This window comes from Schistocerca gregaria, chromosome X, assembly GCF_023897955.1.
Source record: "Schistocerca gregaria isolate iqSchGreg1 chromosome X, iqSchGreg1.2, whole genome shotgun sequence".
In the NCBI taxonomy this organism is placed as follows: Eukaryota; Metazoa; Arthropoda; class Insecta; order Orthoptera; family Acrididae; genus Schistocerca; species Schistocerca gregaria.
This window is the reverse complement of record NC_064931.1, coordinates 198,253,738-198,275,956: the sequence shown is the minus strand read 5'-3', so window position 1 is coordinate 198,275,956 and position 22,219 is coordinate 198,253,738. Positions and strand designations below refer to the sequence as shown.

Sequence of the window (22,219 nt, the reverse complement as noted above, 5' to 3'; positions counted from 1 at the left end):
CGTGGGAGTGCCTTCAGTATTCCAAACATTGGACATGGTACCCTGCTGTGGGGTCCGACTAGTGATGGCCTACTTGTAGAGGCTGAGGCCCCTCCACTTCAGATCAGCTGCCAACAGCAGCTGCTCAACTATGCAATACACATTTTCTGCTCCCTTGAGTATCTGAACTACTGTGTCCTTTTTTCTGGTATGGAGATGCATCTCTCACAATAATGGCCCAATACTGAAGTCTTGATCACTATTTGCATACAATGTCTCAGATCCAAATTCCAACTTCCCCCACTGTCACCTCTTGTCAGGAAGCAACTGCATAAGCTCCCATGGTTTGGACCTTTTTGTCTCAACATACCCTTTGGACTGAAAGTCTCTGTTGACCCCATTGTTTTTTGCTGCCTGTTCCCAGCCAACCTTGATGCATTTGCAAGTTCAGAAGTGGTATACACAGACAGTTCTGTAGTTGACAGATAAATCAGTTTTGCTTGCACATTTATGAGGCACAGTGCACTGTGCTCCCTGCTGAATGAACACAGTGTATTGACTACAAAATTGGTGGCCATCACCTGAGCCCTCAGTCACATTCATTCTTGGTTCAGCAAGTCATTCTTAATCAGCAGTGACTTCATGAGTAGTCTTCACACTGTCGACCATGCCTACCCTTAACAGCTATTGGTTGTGACTATGCAGGATCTCCTTTTTCTCACCTCAATCAAGCTGGATGGTCAGTCATCTTTGTCTGGGCCCCAGATTACATTGGGATTCCAGAAATGTACATGCTGACTGGTTGGCCAAGTTGGCTACCAGGATACTGCCTTTGGAGATGGGAGAACTGGAACTGGACCTTTAGTCAACTCTATGCCATCAGTTGTTGATGGCTTGGAATGTCAGTTGGTGTGGCCTGGTGTCTCTGGACAAACTGTGAGCATAAAGGGGACCATTCTTCCCTCCACGCTTATCACAAGGAACCTACTGTTCTCTGTCAGCTTCACAATGACCACACTTGGCTGACACATGGCCACATCCCACAGCATGAGGCTCCACATCACAGTTAGTGTGGTGCCTGTCTGACAGTGGTCCTCATCCTACTTGACTGCACCACTTTGGAAAAATATTAAATTTGTTGACATACTGCCTTAGCTGCTAACAGATGATGTCAAAGTGGCTAATCTGGTTTTGTGTTTTATCTCTGAAGGTAGTTCCAATTTCCCTCCATGGTACAGGGCACATTTGCCTTGTTGGTCACTTGAGGGATTGGAGATGTGCTCTGTTGCTTGCTCCAGCCCATGGGTCCCATGGCTGACTTTGCTCAGTGGTCTGGCATAGCTCCTGATTTTCCCACCATTTTAATTCTTCTTATTCTTTTACAATTGTTGCTGGCTTACTATCTCATCATTGTTGTTCTCTTTTCTTAGATCTTATCAGATTTTTTTGCAGAGCACTAGTCTTGCAAGTTTCATAGGAGAGCTTCTATGAAGTTTTGAAAGATAGGAGATGAAGTACTGGTGGAAGTAAAGCTGTGAGAATGGGTTGTGGGTCACGCATGGGTAGCTCAGTCAGAAGAGCAGTTGCCCATGGAAGGCAAAGATCCCAAGTTCAAGTCTTGGTCTGGCGCAAAATTTTAACTTGCCGCAATGTTTCAATAATTTTGTGGATCACTTCCACTATCCTACTTGTAGACAGATGTGAACTGTGCTTTCTTCCAACTTTTGGGTACAGTTTTATGTTGAAGGATCAACAGGATATTATGGATAAAAGAAGGACTAACTGAGCCACATATTAGGTGTAGAATGTGGTAAGAATTCCATTGGGCCATGGGGCTTTGTTCAGTATTTTGTTTTCAACAGTTTCTCAATGTTATTGATACTAAAATCCATATTTCTCATCTTTTCAGTAGCCTGAGAACTAAATTTGGCCAGTACTCCTGGATTTTGCTTTGTTACCTGTTCCTGTGCTATTCGTGAGCATCTGGACACTAAACTGCATGTCAATCAAACATATACAAGGGTGTGATGAAAAGCAATGCCTCCAAATTTTTATTGTGCTCTCAATGTCAGTTGAGGTATTATGTGTCATGCAAATTACTCTGTCAACTTTCTTATTTCACATGCAAGTTGCAACCCTTTGCCACTAGAGGGCTCCAAAATGTACCATGTAATATGGTGTTGTGTAATGTAATGGTGTTGGTACATGAGAAACAGCATTTTGTAATCAGTTTTCTAACCACTCAAAATGTGCCTCCAATTGAAATCCATCTCCTTCATCATGACAATGCTGGACAACACATGAGTACTGCAACATCTGCAACAATTTGGCACCTTGGGTTCATTGTTATCAGTCATTTTCCTGACTTTGCCTGATCCAATTTTCATTGTTTCAAAAAAAAGAAAACCTCCAGGGACTTCACTTCGATGGTGATGGTGCAGTGCAAGCAGAGGTGAAGTTGTGGAGTCATCAACAAAGTCAAATGCTATCAGTAAACTGGCCTCTCTTGGAGAAATTTGTTCATTGTGTGAGTGACTATGTTCAGAAATATGTGAAGAATAAAGTTGCAGAATGTTAATAAACTTTGTTTTATTTAAAAAGCTTTAAGAGTTTTCACATTAAAAATTTGGAGGCACTACTTTTCAGCATGACCTCATATTCAACAGGTGCTCAGAACTACTGCCAGAAAGAGCAGATATTTGTAGTTTGTATCTTAAATGTAAAAAAAATATAAAAAATAGAGGCAGTAAGCTTCTCCAAGTTGCAAAGTAAGTAGAAGATGGCCCCAGATAAATACAAAGTAGCATTACAAATTATAAAGTTACAGATCTGTCTTCTAAAGATCTTCTGGTGCTGTACTTATAGTTGATAAAGTATTTCACTGGTGAACTGTAATATCCACCAAGATTTTAAAACTATCTCAAAATTTTCAAATTATAAAATTACAGCTGCTGTTGGTTGTTGTATTATGTTCTCAAAAAGACATTACACATAATCTGTGCACAATTAGCTTTCATATTTTTCTTGATTTGCTCAAAGTGTAAAAAAAAAAAAAAAATCCAGTATGCAAAAATGATAACTGAGAGCTAACACCAAAGTTACAGATTAGTCTCAACAGTACCAGTATTTTTGAAAATATGAGACTCTCATACACACTCGATTAATAAGGTTCTTTGAGAATCATGTTCTTTTGTACACTCCTGGAAATGGAAAAAAGAACACATTGACACCGGTGTGTCAGACCCACCATACTTACTCCGGACACTGTGAGAGGGCTGTACAAGCAATGATCACACGCACGGCACAGCGGACACACCAGGAACCGCGGTGTTGGCCGTCGAATGGTGCTAGCTGCGCAGCATTTGTGCACCGCCTCCGTCAGTGTCAGCCAGTTTGCCGTGGCATACGGAGCTCCATCGCAGTCTTTAACACTGGTAGCATGCCGCGACAGCGTGGACGTGAACCGTATGTGCAGTTGACGGACTTTGAGCGAGGGCGTATAGTGGGCATGCGGGAGGCCGGGTGGACGTACCGCCAAATTGCTCAACACGTGGGGCATGAGATCTACACAGTACATCAATGTTGTCGCCAGTGGTCGGCGGAAGGTGCACGTGCCCGTCGACCTGGGACCGGACCGCAGCGACGCACGGATGCACGCCAAGACCGTAGGATCCTACGCAGTGCCGTAGGGGACCGCACCGCCGCTTCCCAGCAAATTAGGGACACTGTTGCTCCTGGGGTATCGGCGAAGACCATTCGCAACCGTCTCCATCAAGCTGGGCTACGGTCCCGTACACCATTAGGCCGTCTTCTGCTCACGCCCCAACATTGTGCAGCCCACCTCCAGTGGTGTCGCGACAGGCGTGAATGGAGGGACGAATGGAGACGTGTCATCTTCAGCGATGAGAGTTGCTTCTGCCTTGGTGCCAATGATGGTCGTATGCGTGTTTGGCGCCGTGCAGGTGAGCGCCACAATCAGGACTGCATACGACCGAGGCACACAGGGCCAACACCCGGCATCATGGTGTGGGGAGCGATCTCCTACACTGGCCGTACACCTCTGGTGATCGTCGAGGGGACACAGAATAGTGCACGGTACATCCAAACCGTCATCAAACCCATCGTTCTACCATTCCTAGACTGGCAAGGGAACTTTCTGTTCCAACAGGACAATGCACGTCCATATGTATCCCGTGCCACCCAACGTGCTCTAGAAGGTGTAAGTCAACTACCTTGACCAGCAAGATCTCCGGATCTGTCCCCCATTGAGCATGTTTGGGACTGGATGAAGCGTCGTCTCACGCGGTCTGCACGTCCAGCACGAACGCTGGTCCAACTGAGGCGCCAGGTGGAAATGGCATGGCAAGCCGTTCCACAGGACTACATCCAGCATCTCTACGATTGTCTCCATGGGAGAATAGCAGCCTGCATTGCTGCGAAAGGTGGATATCCACTGTACTAGTGCCGACATTGTGCATGCTTTGTTGCCTGTGTCTATGTGCCTGTGGTTCTGTCAGTGTGATCATGTGATGTATCTGACCCCAGGAATGTGTCAATAAAGTTTCCCCTTCCTGGGACAATGAATTCACGGTGTTCTTATTTCAATTTTCAGGAGTGTGTATCAATCAGTTAGGTTTGATTTCAGAACTTTTTGACGAACGTTTAAGGCTTTTGAAAACAGGAACTGGTGCCAGTTGTTTAATGTGATAAAACTCTTTGACTGCATACATGCTGATATTTTAGTGGAAGGAATATTTTATACTCATGGCAAAACATAAATTGCCACATAACAGAACATTTTAGGTCTAAATCAGGGAGCAAAAAAATATATCCTTTTTGAACTGATATGCAGCTAATAAACTCCTATATAATCCTGGCAAAACACAATACCCTCTGCTGAGTTGGGGGATGGTTATATAAAATAAATCATTGAAACTTTGAGACATCCATATCATCTACATACTCTAGTGGGAAAAGTATGTTAAATGTGTCTGTGGAAAAATGTCTTGGGTATTGCACCTCATCTTGAAATTATGAGACATAGTAAGCAATATATATCACATTCCTTTTTGTTAATATTCCCCTTGCATCACCAACTTTTAAAATTACAAACCAATAGAAACAGTATCTTTGAATTTACTGTCAAGAAGGAAGATCACAGAAATGGTTAAGGGGATAAACATAAGAAAATTCTATCAAGAACAGGAAATTATCAAAAAGTGATCCCACTCAGAATCTACAACAAAATGCTATTTTCTGTTTATTCCACACCACTGAAAACATTTAAAATAAAGTTGTATAACAGATATCAGCCAAAGTATTGTACAATCTTAAAGAGTTATTTGATAAGCATAATGATGATGTTTTATGACTTTTATTGAAATACATTGTATTATAATGTACTGCATATTTGTGCACCAGTGATGAAACCTTTATCAATATCAATGGCCAACAGTTAATAAGGATTTTGTAAGGCAGATTGTACTGAGACATGAATGTTAAGAATGAGTCAAAGCACTTGTTGGGCAACACCACCTCTGGAAGGCCGCTTGAGTGTGAGCGTACGATTCCCTGATTGGCTAAATTCTATGCTAAATAACTCGGAAATGTAGCAATGTATCGAATTTTTTTCTTAACATTTATGTCTCACTAAAACCTGCCCTGTAGCATCCCTACAAGCATTTCACACATTTTCTGACCACCCCATTATATATATTTTGTGATTATTCTCCATAGGTCCGTGCAGCATTAACCTTGCTTTGGAAGTGGAATTTGAAACTACTATATGTTACAAAACTTAACTTGTGCAATGCATCAGTATTACTGCAAGCTGTGTGTTACCCACTGTGGTGTACTGTTTATACAGGGTGAGTGAAAAAGGACTTCACAATTTTGGAATGATATAGAAATTCATTGAGATATCTTACAGAATCAGTAGATGTGTCATTTTGTAGCAAACAACCTCAAGTTTGCTTGAAGTACCTCATTCCAACACCAGGAGTATCAGAATAGTACACATTTAAAATGGAGCACACTTACTGAGTGTTTTGGTTTCATGAAGTGAGCTCTGTAACAACTGTACAGCATAAATTGTGCACAAAATATGCTAAAGAGCCTTTCCCATCAAACAGTTTAACAGACCTGAAAAACTGAATCTACACTGCCGTTGCACAAATTATGCCCAATTTGTTGCAATGAGTGTGGGAAGAAATTGATTATCGGTGGGATATTTGACACAACACAAATGGTAATCACATCAAACGAAAATAACACTTGACAGTTTTATGTGAAACTTGAGGTTGTTTGCTAGAAAATGACACAACTACTAATTCTGTAAGTTATCTCAATAAATTTCTATACCATTCCAAAGTTGTGAAGTCCTTCTTGACTCATCCTGTGTTTTCTGACTGCCAACATACAAATAATCTGTTCGTTTCTTACATCATGCAGTTATTTAGCATTTACCATTTGTGATTTCTGGAAGTTTCTTGACATACTTATTTACATAATATTCAAATTTGTTAGAACATTTTATGTATGTGTAAATTTTAGCATATTGTAGATGCAAATAGTTCATCTCTGTGTGAACCTTTCTGTGTGACCAATAAGCATTCCTTCAGTGTGAGGTGTTAGTTCTTGTTGATAATCCAGCTCTTGTAACTGATACTTGATTCCAGATTTTGTGCAACAATGCAATACTTGAGTGCACACTCTAAGAATATACTTTTGTATTACAAATACAATGTTAGTGCACTTGGATTCAATACAGTAAAACATATAAAATGTATGCAGTGCTGTATAATGAAAGAAGATGAAACTGTTTATGATAATAATTTAGATAAGTACATCCAGCTGCCTACACAATTTGCAGAAAAAGGTTCTTGGACATACTGTCAACAAATGATTTTGAATTCCTTCTGGTCTCCAATGGAAGAACGTATTCTTAATGCAAAAGCTGCCAACTTCAACATAATCACACTGTGGATAATGAGACATTCTCAATTTATTATGTGGTCTAAAAGAAGATGCAGAAATTTAGCTCCATTCTTTCTCTATAGGCACTCATTACTGTATATTTTTATAAATTGCTTTGGGTCTTTATAGCTAGAATGAAAGGGAATGAAGTTGGTCTCACTTAAGGTGGCTAGAAAGGACTTCACAGTCAACCTGTTGAGGACCATGGGAAGGATGTTAATAATCTTTTTAGTTGACAGTTTTTCAGTTGTCATACTAGTGTCATCTGCAAACATTAGTAATTTGCACTGATTATTCATGGTTGCTGGCATATAATTAGCATAAATCAGAAAGTAAAGGGGGCCAATAACCAATCCCTAAGGGATTCTGTGGTGGATAACTCCCCATTCTGATGCAATAGATATTTCCCTTTTGCAGTTCACCAAATCTTGCATCACTTTCTTGTTCTTCCATAAAATCTTCTGGACAGTTTCCTGTTTTAAGATGATGGTACAGCACCAGAACTCACCTACAGTTCACCTGTTCAGTGACACTAAGGAAGTATTCTTTCAATGTCTTTGCGACCTCCTACTTACAATTAATTTCATTATTATTAAGATTAAACACAGTGGTGGAGGCCCTAGTGGGAATTAAGTCAGTATCACTTCTTTTTACATTATGCATACTAATAATTTTGTTCACTGAATTACTAATGTTGTCCAATAAGAATGTCTTTTCTCTGGTCCATCTCTATTGCTATTGTAGTTTTTGTGTTCGGAATTCTGCTTGCACCGTTTTTTTTTTTTTTTTTTTTTTTTTTTTTTTTTTTTTTTTTTTTTTTTTTCGATGCATGTAATACATTACCTGATATAAGTACTTTTCTGTTGGCATTATTTGCATTTTTCAGTATCATACTCATGTAAATGGTGTATGTTGCATCAGCAAACAATTATCAATGTTAGTATGTTAATCTTAGTAATAAAGAGTATTATCTATACTCTTAACTGATGTAAATGAAATTACTGTATAGGAGCAGCTCAGTTATAGCCTAGTCAACAACTTGTAGTTGTGGTTCAGAGAAAAAGAGAGAGAGTCTGAGAGAGTCTGTGAGAATGTTGAAAATAATGAAGAAAAATATTTATTGCCAAAAAAAACCACATTAATGCCAAAATAAACAGTTTTACTTTTATGTGCTTTGTTGGTAGTATCTACAGAAACAAAACATCATTTTGAAATTTCTGTAACTGACACTGCCATTTTCATGCTGTTTTCCAACTTCTCTCCATTGCAGTTGTCACGAATGCGTATCTTCTTTAACATTCACCAGTGACATTCTTTATATGTGTGGTGGCTACTTCTCAGTTTTCCCCAGAGAATTTCTAAATGCTAGCTTCTGTCATGATCTTCAGTGTTCCATAGCGACTCTATTCAATTTACATTTGAATAATACTGAGCCAATTGTGGGGGAGCAAACATTTTCATATAATTTTATTTCTTATTTGTGACAAATTGAATCAAGAAAATAAAAGTTTAAATCCTCTAATGGTGTTTAACAGTATGATATTTATCCACTGCTGTGTCTGCATGGAGAACTGAATGCAGGTAAAAACTTATCAAATGAACAAATAATGCAAAAAGTTAATGAGTAATGGAAAAATCTGCCTGTTAGTCTTATTAAAGGAAGTTTTGTTACAGGAAACAATGTTGAATAAAATGAAACTAGCTAGGTATTATTTTGAGATAATCTTTGGTATCACATTTGTTAAAGTTAATGAGTAAGGGAAAATCTGCCTGTTACTCTTCTTAAAGAAAGTTTTGTTACAGAAAACAATGTGGAATGTTGATGGGATTCATGCAGACTAGGCACACAGCATTATAGGCATGTAGGGGCCATGTTATATACAGTTTTTAAAATATTTTTCAGTGATTGGTCCCACATATGGTATCATAGCCATTTTCTACTTTTGCTAGTAACTTGCTTGAAGGCAAAACCAATTACGGAATCATATGTGTGACCTGAGGCTGAAAAATATAATAAAAAGGATACATTGAAAAATTATTTACCTTCATTTTCCTGAGATTGTCACAAAGTACCTCTCGTGGAATGAAAGGAGTGGCAAGGATGGAGCTAGGGAAGGTGAATTGTCAACTTTGATTTAGTGGGAGAATTTTAGGAACGTGCAGTTCATCTGTTTAGGGTACTACATACAAAATACTAGTGCAGCCCATTCTTTAGTACCACTGACATTTTTGGGAGCCCCACCTGCTCAGAGTAAAAGAAGACATTGAAGCAATTTGGAGGCAGGCTGTTAAATCTGTTACTGGTAGGTTTGATCAACAAGAGTGTATTCCAGAGATGCTTCATGAACTCCAATGGGAATCCCTGGAGGGAAGATGATGTTCTTTTCATGAAACACTATTAAGAAAATTTAAAGATCTGCCATTTGAAGCTGACTGCAGAATGATTGTATTGTTGCAATGTATATTTTGTGTGATGACGACAAAGATAAGATGAGAGAAATCAGTGCTCATATGGAAGTAAATAGACAGCCATTTTTCCCTCACTCTCTTTGCAAGTGGAACGTGAAATGTAATTTTTCTCCAATTCCCATACATCAACACGCAGACCCCACAAGGTACCTATGGTGCATTGTGAAGGGTACCATAGGTAAGTTGTGGTGTATGTGTGTAGATATATGAGGACTGGACAAAAATATGTAAACACAACGAGAAACATTCTTGAATGTAAATGCATATGCTAGACAAATCTGTAGGTTGTGCTGTTGTATGTGACCACAAATGATACCTGTGAAATGTTACAAATATGTTATAACAGTAGCTGTGTTGAGAAGAGTGTTTTGTGTAGTTATGAGTGCATTAGGTCATGGCTAAGTGAATTTGAATGTGGGCAAATTGTTGATGCTCATATTGTTGGTGCTTCCATAAACAAGGTAGTCAAAGTGTTTGGTGTTTCCAGAGGCACAAAATTGAAGATTTGTACAACATACAGTAAATGCAGAAAAACAATATGCACTAAGTAACAATGTGAACAAAATTGTGTGTTGAGTGATCATGACAGATTGTCATTGAAGAAGACTGAAGAAAAATAATAGGATGACAACTGCAAAATCAGTGCAGAAGTGAATATCACACTTGTGAACCACATCAGCACAAAACTAACATAAATGAGGCTCCATAAGCATTGAATTTCAGGGTGAGCTGGGATTCAAAAACTACTCATTAGTGATGCAAAATCCCATAACAGGGCTACAGAGCAACTGAGTCTTGTTTCACACTGTTTCCAACTTCTGACCAAGTTTACATCCAAAGAGTGAAACATGGCAGGAGTGTGGTGATAATTTGGACAGTCATATTGTGGTATTACTCTGTAAGGTTGCATTATTGCTAAGGATTATGTAAAGATTTTGGCTGATCATGTGCATCCCATGGTACAATGTTTGTTCTATAATGGTAATGCGGTGTTCCAAGATGACAGAGCCCCTGTTCACACAGCTAGCATCATCCAGGATCCTCGCTTTGTGAGCACGAGGATGAATTGTCGCATCTCTCCTGGCCATCACAGTCACCAGATATCAACCTTAGTGAGCCTTTGTGCTCTGCCTTGGTGATAAGTATGTGTGAATGTTATGCACCTCCAACATTTTCACCTGAACTTGCCACTATTTTGCAGGAAGGATGGTATAAGATTGCCTTGAAAACCATATGGGACCTGTATGTATCCATTCCAAGATGACTCGACATGGTTTTGAACACTGGCAGGTTTCCTACAAAATATTAGGCATGTAATGTGTTGTGTTTTTGGTGTTTCCATATTTTTATCCAACCATTGTAGAAGCAGATGTATATGAAACAATAACTAAGTTAAGTGCCACCTGCTCACTTGAAAACAATCACACTGTCTTGATTTTCAGACAAACAAGGGAAATGAGGGTTTAATGTCTTGTCACTGATAAAATCATTGAAGATGGTGCACAAGGCCAGATTGTACAAGAGAAATTTGCCACATCATTTTCAAAGGAACTATTTGCCCTGCACAATTTAGGGAAATAATGGAAACCCGAAATCTGGTTCACCAGATGGAAATTTGAGTCCCACACCTCCTATACATAAACCCAGTGCCGTATCTTCTGTGTCATCTTCATCAGTCCTGGCAGGTAAGACCTTAGTACTATAGTGCTATGATGTGTCTTGAGCTAATGTTTCAGATAATATTCTAACTGTCTACCCTATGTTTAAATGAGCCCTAGTTTGGTTTTAAATTCAATAAAAAATTCACAGGAAGAATTAAGTGAAGTTCTGAAAATAAAATGGTAATGAAATGTACAATTTCAATGGTAGCCTAATTTAGCGAAGGACACCAAACTTCATTATCTAGCTAACCAAAACAATAAAGTTCAGACCAGCTTTATACATATCAGGCATTCAGAATAACTATTTTTTTAATTATAAAGCACAGATTTTTCTCACAATTATGAGTACTAAGCAAACCTGCTGTCAATTCAGCAGTTGTTTTGAACACCACAGTGCTTTACTAGGCATGGTCCTGTTGTAGGTGGTATGACTTTACGTTTGAACTGACGTACCCAGCCAGTTATAGAGTGACGTACAGATTTAATGTGGGTTCTGAACTGTAATGTAACTCAGTATTTTCAGACCAACAAACACTGTGAGGGATGAAATAACTGTAAGTGACAAATAAAAATCATAGGACTGACCAGGGATTAAACTTGAGACCTTCGGATTTGCAATCTGGCACTTTATCATTGAGCCACACATATGTACATGAGTACTAAAGAGAGAAACCTCACATTTTGAGAAAAATTTTGCTTGAAATTCATGATTTTTAGGTTTCTCTAAAAAAATTGTGTTGAATGGTAGACTCTAATGGAGCATTAATTGTTTCTATGTTTTCATTCCTCTGGAAAGTCCAGTTATTTGGAAAGATTGTTGTCTCACTCCTCATCACTGTGTGCTTATTGCAGCCACTGTTTCTAAGTATGTCATACAGCAACATATAGGTGTGCGTGTTTGGTGCTTGATACATCCGTAAAGAGTACAAAAACTGTTTATAATTTTCTAAGCTTCTTTAAACTCTTAATAGTTAAGTAACCATAGGCTGTAATTTAATGTAATATTAGCATGTGTTCATCAAATACACATTTATTACCCATATCTGGGAAGTAAGTGCTTTAGGTAAAGTCTGTGGCACAAGCCCATAACCAAGCTATTGGCTTGACTATAGGTAGAGTATAAGCTTTCTTCACTGCAACACTTGGAGGGAGAGGGTGGTGGAGGAGAGTGGTGGGGAAGGGTGGTGGCCCCATAACCCTGTCTGCCTCTTATCCCTAGAAAAGATCCCCAGTATTTATTTGATAGCAAGTTGAGTGGACCTGGGATCATCTGGAGGGACTGGAATGAAGAAAAATCCTGGATCTTATTGGGAAATGGACTGAGGTGCTTCAGGGCCAGAGTCTGGTGCCTGATCTGATAGATCACCATGTCCACATCTGGGAGGATCAAATAAAAATAGTTTGAACAGATTTAAGCTTTGGAGCAGTTCACATTATCTTCAAGCTTTAACATATCACTTCCTTTGAGGATATACATCATAGTTTTTAATGTTCAGAAGAGATCTCATTTGGGACACGTGTTAAAACTTGATGTTTATTCCTTGTTATTTTAGAACATTTCCTGTGGCTGTTGTGGTCTACGGTTTGAAGACCAGTTTGATGCAGCTATCCAGGCTAGTCTATCCTGTGCAGGTCTCTACATCTCTGCATAACTACTGCAACATACATACATCCATGTATACCTGCTTAATGTACTCAAGTCAAGGTCTTCCTCTAGAATTGTTATCCCCACATTTCCCTCCATTATCCAACTGAGAGCCCCTGATGTCTAAGAATGTGTCCTATCAACTCATCCCTTCTTTTAGTCAGGTTTGCCATATTTTTTTGTCAGTTCAGTTCAGTACTTCCTCATTTATTATTAGATATACCCATCCAATTTTCAGCATTATTCTATAGCACCTCATTTAAAGTTTTCTAATCTCTTCTTCACTGAATGCATATTGGCTTAGTTTCATTTCCATACAAGACTACACTCAAGATAAATGTTTTCAGAAAAGATTTCTTGACATTTAAACTGATGCTAGATGTTAAAAATTCCTCTTTTTCAGAAATACTTTTCTTGCTATTGCCAGCATGCATTTTATATCCTCCTTACTGTGGCAATAACGAGTTATTTTGCTGCTCAAGTAGCAAAACTCTCTTTTTTCTGTATACAATAAAATGGTTTGGATACCAGACTGAAGAAATATAAAATATTTTACATAATATATATTTGATACACATAAAAAATTGTACAGGTCTTTCTGCAGTAGAAACTTACAATCTTATTTACAATATCCTTTTTATTTAGTATTAACATCTTTACCTGAGAAATTCCTTCAACAATAATGGGGCTGTATTTAAAACACCATTTGCTGCCTGTTTTGTATATGAGCTCTTAAAGTTCAATGTCACTTTACAATTTTCCAAGAATTTTGATGCTTCACACTTACATTTGCAAATGGCTCTTACTGATATATCTAAAAATGTTGTTACTAATAAATAATATTTTTCCTAATGATGCAAACTGCAACAGAACAACAATTGGATAGATATATTTGTAGAATAATTTGAAAAATAAAGCTGTATCTTTTAGCTCTGTTCACCAACAGGTCACTCTTACAGCATATAATAACAAATAATTAATTTTTCAGCTTTTGAAACTAAAGGTATTTCCCTTGAGAACAGCAATGTAAGCAACTGACAAGATCACTTGCAACTGTTTGATTAAAGTACTTTATCAGCAGTCGCTAGCAGACATATTCCAGATTGTAAGGTATCAGTACTCAAGCTGTCAAAGAAGTGGCATCCATTTCATTAGTGAGTTGATTGCCGCTATCTCCTTGCTATTTGTGTATCACAGTTGTTTTTTGGTCAAGGGGACCATTCTGACAGCTTGGTAACCAACAACTTCATCAACTTATGATATTTTTCAAACATGTGGCTTTATATACAGGTGAGCAATAACAATACCTCTTGAAAATCAGAGGTACAGTTCCATTAGCTGAAGAATTTGTTTTCTGTTACTATATACATATTATTCATCAGTGTGGCCATTGCTTCATCTGTTGGTGATTACAGTCAATTTATGTGTCATTAGTTAATTCCTTTCATTCCTGGAATATAGAAAGATTCTATTAATGAGCACTCAGTCATCACTGGAGAGTAGAGTCTTAAGGTAAGCTCCTCACAGTTGTTTGTTCATTATAAGCTGATGTATTTTACACCCTCACTCAAATTTTCTTTCTGTCAGTCTTCTACATATTATGCACTCACTTCTAAATCACAGTATACATTATTCAAAGTGGATCACTCATCACTTCCTAGCAAAGGATTTGCATTAATGCATTAAATTTTTTACAACATAAAAGAGATGACAAAATTTGTCTTCATGACTTCTTTTTCTTCAGTAGAACATTTCTAATATTTTGGAATGGCAAGTCTATGAACAATGTAAGGGCAACTGATGCAAGAACAATGGCTGCAGTTTCTGCTGCATTAAACTGAAAAAAGAATTACGAATATTAATTAGTAATAAAAATTTGTAAATACAATAAATTACATACAATGATAACGATATAAGTGAATTCAACAAAATGTGATTGTAGACATTTTCAGATCTCAAAATATAAAGAATCGCAGGCCACATAAAAAATTTTGGTATCTAAATGCTAGTAAGGTATAAAATACTTTAAGTTTTTGTACCTGTATTGTCACATACTATACAAATTAATTACTTAGAATACTTAGAATTTTCACAACAAATTATCATCAGTATAAATGAAAAAAATGGAAATAGTCACAATTCACAATCTAAAGGGTTTCTGACTAAATCATTTACTCAATGAAAATCCCTTACAAATAGTATAATTTACTAAGTCTGCACCAGTTTTTTCCCTTTTTGTTGAGGCCTGTAAAAATTAACATGGAGAAGTTAGTTCCATCTCATTTCTTCTTCCTACACACTTCAGTATTTTTTCAATTTTCATCATATTCCTTTCCTCTTCTTTTGGGGCTACATTAAATTTCAAATTCAATTATGCAATTTTATACCATGCATGCAAAATTTTGATAAAACAGCACAGTTTTGCTGTTAAAATTTTTTTCTACATTTCTATAAAAGTTTATTTATAGGGAAATTATAGGTAACCCTAATAACAATATATGTAATCAAGTTGAAACTGGACTTCAAGAAGCTATTCCATCTGAACGAGATGTATTATCCTTTGCTACTTACATCTTGCAATCAATAAATATTAAATGTTGCTAACAACCTTTGACACTTAAGTGAAACAAAGCAGAAAGTACGAGGGTCAGTCAAAAAGTAATGCCTCCCATTTTTTTTCTACTTAAAAAAATTAAGTTAAGTGAAAAATTTGAATTTGGCGCCATTCCTCAAACCTTCTTCTGCAATCCACTGCAGTAGTAACTTTCTGTGTCAACAGGTGGCAGCACAGCAGAAGTTTGTAAGATGGCCGACATCGATGTTCGTTTGAGACAGCGTTGTGTGATTGAATTCTTGAATGCAGAAGGTGAAACGCCCAAACGCATTCATGAAAGACTGAAGAAGGTGTATGGTGTTGTGACAGTGGATGTCAGCACTGTTAGACGATGGGTTCATCGTTGTAAGGAAGCTGAAGGGCAAACACCGTTGACTGACGAAAAGCGGAGCGGCAGGCCGGTGAGTGCAGTGACTCCACACAACATTCAGCAAGTTGATGACATCATTCGTGGTGACCGTCGGGTGACTGCAGATGAAGTGTGTCGCATTATTTCTCTTAGTAAAGGCAGTGTGATCACGATTTTTAAACAATTGGGGTACTCAAAAGTTTGTGCACGGTGGGTTCCAAGAATGTTAACCGATCAGAATAAAGAGGCAAGGAAAACAATAGCCTCCCAACACTTGCAGCGCTTCCATTTGGAGGGAGATGAGTTTCTGAAAAAAATTGTGACCGGGGACAAAACATGGGTGCATTTTTTTGAACCCGAATCAAAGAGGCAGTCAATGGAGTTGCGTCACACAAGCTCGCCGAGGAAGAAAAAATTCAAAACTGTGCGATTGGCAGGGAAAGTTATGGCAACAGTTTTCTGGGATACAGAGGGTGTGATACTGGTTGATTTTTTGGAGCAGGGATGCACAATAAATTCTGTTCAATACGTCATAACCCTCAAAAAACTTAAAGCACGTCTTCAGCGAGTTCGCCCAACAAAATCAATGGCAGATGTTCTTCTTTTGCATGACAATGCAAGACCACACACCAGTCGTCACACCTCTGACGGGATTGTCAAAATTGGATGGGAAGTTTTGCCTCATCCCCCATACAGCCCTGACCTGGCACCATCAGACTTCCATCTGTTCGGGCCACTAAAAGAAGCTCATCGTGGGATTCATTTTGAAGATGAGGAGGCCGTCAAAACATCCGTGCGTCAATGGCTTAGGAAGCAGAGCTGTGATTTTTACCGTGCTGGGATACATGCCTTGTTCAAAGATGGACCAAAACTGTAGAGATGGGCGGAGATTACATTGAAAAATGACAAAATGATCCTCAATGTTGTGGTTTTCAACCTATGTAATTGCATTTAAATTTCCTGACAATTAAACGTAGAAAAAAAATAGGAGGCATTACTTTTTGACTGACCCTCGTAATATTGAACAATAGAAATGGGCATCTGCCTTCTCTTAAAGGGGGTCCATGACTTGTAACTCCTTGCAGAGTTCTATGCTGGGTCATCTAATGATAGATGTTGTTCCAATGTGTTCACGGCATAAATCGTATATTAACACAGTGAAAACCTGATGTGTTAAAATTTTGTGTGTGACATCTTGAATTTATCTACACTGGGGTGACAAAAGTCATGTGATACCTCCTAATATTGTGTTGGACCTCCTCTTGCCTGGGGTAGTACAAGGAGCTCAACATGGCAGGGATAGCCATTCATAATTTCAAAAGTGTTGCCAGTGGAGGATTTTGTGCATAAACTGATCTGGCCTGATGACATGGTGCATTGTTATCCATAAAAATTCCATCGTTGATTGGGAACATGAATTCCTTGTTGAATGGCTTCCAAGTAGGTGAACATAATCATTTCCAGCCAATGACCAGCTCAGTTAGATCAGAGGGCCCAGTCCATTCCATGTAAACTCAGCCTACACCATTATGGAACCACCTTCAGCTTGCACAGAGCCTTGTTGACAATTTGGACCCATGGCTTCACGGGGCCTGCCCCATACTCAGACGCTACAATCAGCTCTTGCCTACTGACATCAGGACTCATCTGACCAGGCCACAGTTTTCCAGTCATCTAGGGTCCAACTGATTTGGTCACAAGCCTAGAAAAGCTGCTGCAGGTGATGTCATGCTGTTAGCAAAGGCACTAGCTTCAATCATCTGCCGCCATAGCTCACTGACACAACATTTTACCTCATTGTCCTAAGGGGTGCATTCGTCATATATCTCACATTGATTTCTACAGTTATTTCACACATTGTTGTTGCTTGTCTGTTAGCACTGACAACTCTACACAAACACCACTGCTCTCAGTCATTAAGTGAAGGAAATTGGCACTGCATTGTCCATGGTGAGAGGTAATGCATGAAATTTTGTATTCTTGGCACACCCTTGACACTGTAGATATTGGAATATTGAATTCCCTATCAATTTCCAAAATGAAATTGCCAATGCATGTAGCCCCAATTACCATTCTGTATTCAAAGCCTGTTAATTCCTATTTTACAGCCATAACAATGTCAGAAACCTTCCTGTATGAATCATCTGAGCACAAATGACAGCTCTGCCAAAACACTGGCCATTTGTATCTTGTGTATGTGATGCTGTCACTATTTGTATATGTGCATATTATTATCCCATGCATTTTATCACTCAGTGTATAAATTTTTCGGCCTTATATGGAAAATAAATGTACATGATATGTATTGTAAACATCTTGTTTATTCTAGATCCTTTTAATTTACTTACATTTTGACTCTACATTTAAATTAAAGTAAATCTTATCCTTTGTACAACAGAAACAGTAACATGAGGCAATCTCTCTCTCTCTCTCTCTCTCTCTCTCTCTCTCTCTCTCACACACACACACACACACACACACACACACACACACTTAGTGCTACAAATTATGTGTCATTTTATTATTTTATAGCTTACCAATAGTCGAATGCTATACTGGTCAGTGTGTCTTGTTGTTCCAACATTGTAAAAGAAAATTGGAAACTGTGTAAGGTACACTGCATATGATATCCTTGTTGATATTAAGAATGCTTTCCATGAGAGAATGCTCCCCATAATACCTGAAAAAATAACCATGAATAATTACTATGTTGTACGTATAATGTATGTGTCTTTGTTTCATTTTCAAATCATGTAACATACATTACTGAAGTTAGTTCAGTTCTCTCCTGTCCTTTTTTGCAGAATGAGACTAAAATTAAATATACAGAAGTGATAATTGACGAGAACGTGAAAAATTTTATATGTATACATATAAAAGGACCTTACCTCCTTGGTTTACATACGATACAAATATTATCCACATAAAACACAAACACCATCCAATAGGAGCAAATGCAGCATAGTTTGCTGCATCTAGTGGATCATATTTGTAGCTTTCTTGACCCATTGTTGCTGGCATTACAAATGACAAGTAAAACAATACAGAAACAAGCATCCAACCAATGCCTATGTATGCCTGTAACAAAACAGAGTGTGATGATTAAAACTCAATAATTTATTAATGTAATTAAATTGATATGTATATTCTGCAGAATCATATTATATAAAGTATAGAACATGATATTTCAGGAAATATTACATATACTTATGGGCAAACTGCTATGATTATTTGCTGAAGAGTTTGTTTATCCAACTTTGGAACACAATACAACAGTGATTCTGCACAGCATGGCTTTGTCAACTCATAGGTAGGTTCCAGAAATATGTGGGGTTGGATAGGTGGTTTGTGGGCACAGACCTGGCACCTGATAGCTTTCCAGATGTGTTCTGTAGGTTTCAGATAAATTGAATGTGATGGTCAAGACATGAATGAGGATTCACTATTGTGCTATTCAAACAGCTGTAGCACAGTTCTGACCTCGTGACATGTGTAGTTATACTACTGAAAAATGCCATTGCCTCCAGACATCAAACATGAACAGATGCAAGTATTTGCAATAATTTTGACATGGTCCACAGATGACATAGTGCCTTTGATTGTACAAGGTCCCATGGAAACCAATGTGAGTGTCTGCCATAGCATAATACTGCTTCCAATGTCCTGCACCCAGGGTCTGGTGCACTTTTCAAGCAGCCATTCACCTGTATGACAGCATATTCAGACACAATCATCAACTTGGAGTTAAAAAAATGGTTAATCTGACCATTTTACATGTTTCTATTGATCCACAGTCCAATATAAATGTTCTTATATTTGCGACTATTATAATTGATGTTGTTGTAGGATCAACTTGGGAATATATAGGGATCATCTGTTGTACAACCATGTTGTTGTGGTCTTCAGTCCTGAGACTGGTTTGATGCAGCTCTCCATGCTACTCTATCCTGTGCAAGCTTCTTCATCTCCCAGTACCTACTGCAACCTACGTCCTTCTGAATCTGCTTACTGTATTCATCTCTTGGTCTCCCTCTACGATTTTTACCCTCCACGCTGCCCTCCAATACTAAATTGGTGATCCCTTGATGACTCAGAACATGTCCTATCAACCGATCCCTTCTTCTGGTCAAGTTGTGCCACAAACTTCTCTTCTCCCCAATCCGATTCAATACCTCCTCATTAGTTATGTGATCTACCCATCTAATCTTCAGCATACTTCTGTAGCACCACATTTCGAAAGCTTCTATTCTCTTCTTGTCCAAACTATTTATCGTCCATGATTCACTTCCATACATGGCTACACTCCATACAAATACTTTCAGAAATGACTTCCTGACACTTAAATCTATACTCGATGTTAACAAACTTCTCTTCTTCAGAAACGCTTTCCTTGCCATTGACAGTCTACATTTTATATCCTCTCTACTTCGACCATCATCAGTTATTTTGCTCCCCAAATAGAAAAACTCCTTTACTACTTTAAGTGTCTCACTTCCTAATCTACTTCCCTCAGCATCACCCGACTTAATTCGACTACATTCCATTATCCTCGTTTTGCTTTTGTTGATGGTCATCTTATATCCTCCTTTCAAGACACTATCCATTCCGTTCAACTGCTCTTCCAAGTCCTTTGCTGTCTCTGACAGAATTACGTTGTCATTGGCGAACCTCAAAGTTTTTGTTTCTTCTCCATGTACTTTAATACCTACTCCGAATTTTTCTTTTGTTTCCTTCACTGCTTGCTCAATATACAGACTACAGCCCTGTCTCACTTCCTTCCCAACCAGTGCTTCCGTTTCATGTCCCTCGACTCTTATAACTGCCATCTGGTTTCTGTACAAATTGTAAATAGCCTTTCGCTCCCTGTATTTTACCCCTGCCACCTTCAGAATTGGAAAGAGAGTATTCCAGTCAACATTGTCAAAAGCTTTCTCTAAGTCTACAAATGCTAGAAACTTAGGTTTGCCCTTCCTTAATCTAGCTTCTAAGATAAGTCGTATGGTCAGTATTGCCTCACGTGTTCCAACATTTCTACGGAATCCAAACTGATCTTCCCTGAGGTCGGCTTCTACTAGTTTTTCCATTTGTCTGTAAAGAACTAGCAATAGTATTTTGCAGCTGTGACTTATTAAACTGATAGTTCAGTAATTTTCACATCTGTCAACACCTGCTTTCTTTGGGATTGGAATTATTATATTCTTCTTGAAGTCTGAGGGTATTTCGCCTGTCTCATACATCTTGCTCACCAGATGGTAGAGTTTTGTCAGGACTGGCTCTCCCAAGGCCGTCAGTAGTTCCAATGGAATGTTGTCTACTTCAGGAGCCTTGTTTCGACTCAGGTCTTTCAGTGCTCTGTCAAACTCTTCATGCAGTATCGTATCTCCTATTTCATCTTCATCTACATCCTCTTCCATTTCCATAATATTGTACTCAAGTACATCGCCCTTGTATAAACCCTCTATATACTCCTTCCACCTTTCTGCTTTCCCTTCTTTGGTTAGAACTGGGTTTCCATCTGAGCTCTTAATATTCATACAAGTGGTCCTCTTTTCTCAAAAGGTCTCTTTGATTTTCCTGTAGGCAGTATCTATCTTACCCCTAGTGAGATAAGCCTCTACATCCTTACATTTGCCCTCTAGCCATCCCTGCTTAGCCATTTTGCACTTCCTGTCGATGTCATTTTTGAGACGTTTGTATTCCTTTTTGCCTGCTTCATTTACTGCATTTTTATATTTTCTCCTTTCATCAATTAAATTCAATATTTCTTCCGTTACCCAAGGATTTCTACTAGCCCTCGTCTTTTTACCTACTTGATCCTCTGCTGCCTTCACTACTTCATCCCTCAAAGCTACCCATTCTTCTTCTATTGTATTTCTTTCCCCCATTCCTGTCAATTGTTCCCTTATGCTCTCCTTAAAACTCCGTATAACCTCTGGTTCTTTTAGTTTATCCAGGTCCCATCTCCTTAAATTCCCACCTTTTTGCAGTTTCTTCAGTTTTAATCTACAGGTCATAACCAACAGATTGTGGTCAGAGTCCACATCTGCCCCTGGAAATGTCTTACAATTTAAAACCTGGTTCCTAAATCTCTGTCGTACCATTATATAATCTATCTGAAACCTGTCAGTATCTCCAGGCTTCTTCCATGTATACAGCCTTCTTTTATAATTCTTGAAGCAAGTGTTACCTATGATTAAGTTGTGCTCTGTACAAAATTCTACCAGGCGGCTTTCTCTTTCATTTCTTTGCCCCAGTCCATATTCACCTACTACGTTTCCTTCTCTCCCTTTTCCTACTACCGAATTCCAGTCACCCATGACTATTAAATTTTTGTCACCCTTCACTATCTGAATTATTTCTTTTATTTGATCATACATTTCTTCAATTTCTTCGTCATCTGCAGAGCTAGTTGGCATATAAACTTGTACTACTGTAGTAGGTGTGGGCTTCATGTCTATCTTGGCCACAATAATGCGTTCACTATTTTGTTTGTAGTAGCTTAGCCGCATTCCTATTTTCCTATTCAT

General features: G+C 38.4%; 1 protein-coding gene across 1 annotated transcript in view; it reads right to left on the bottom strand.

Annotated features, from left to right (window-relative positions):
• Positions 1-13,277: 13,277 nt before the first annotated feature.
• Positions 13,278-22,219, bottom strand: part of LOC126297845 (O-acyltransferase like protein) — a 359,960-nt gene continuing 351,018 nt past the window's right edge. The window contains exons 11-13 of the mRNA XM_049989097.1: positions 18,581-18,770; positions 18,230-18,372; positions 13,278-14,566 (exon numbers count right to left, since the gene is read on the bottom strand). Of these exons, the coding sequence (XP_049845054.1) occupies positions 14,453-14,566; positions 18,230-18,372; positions 18,581-18,770 (447 nt within the window). The 3' untranslated portion in view covers positions 13,278-14,452. The remainder of the gene's footprint in view (positions 14,567-18,229; positions 18,373-18,580; positions 18,771-22,219) is intronic.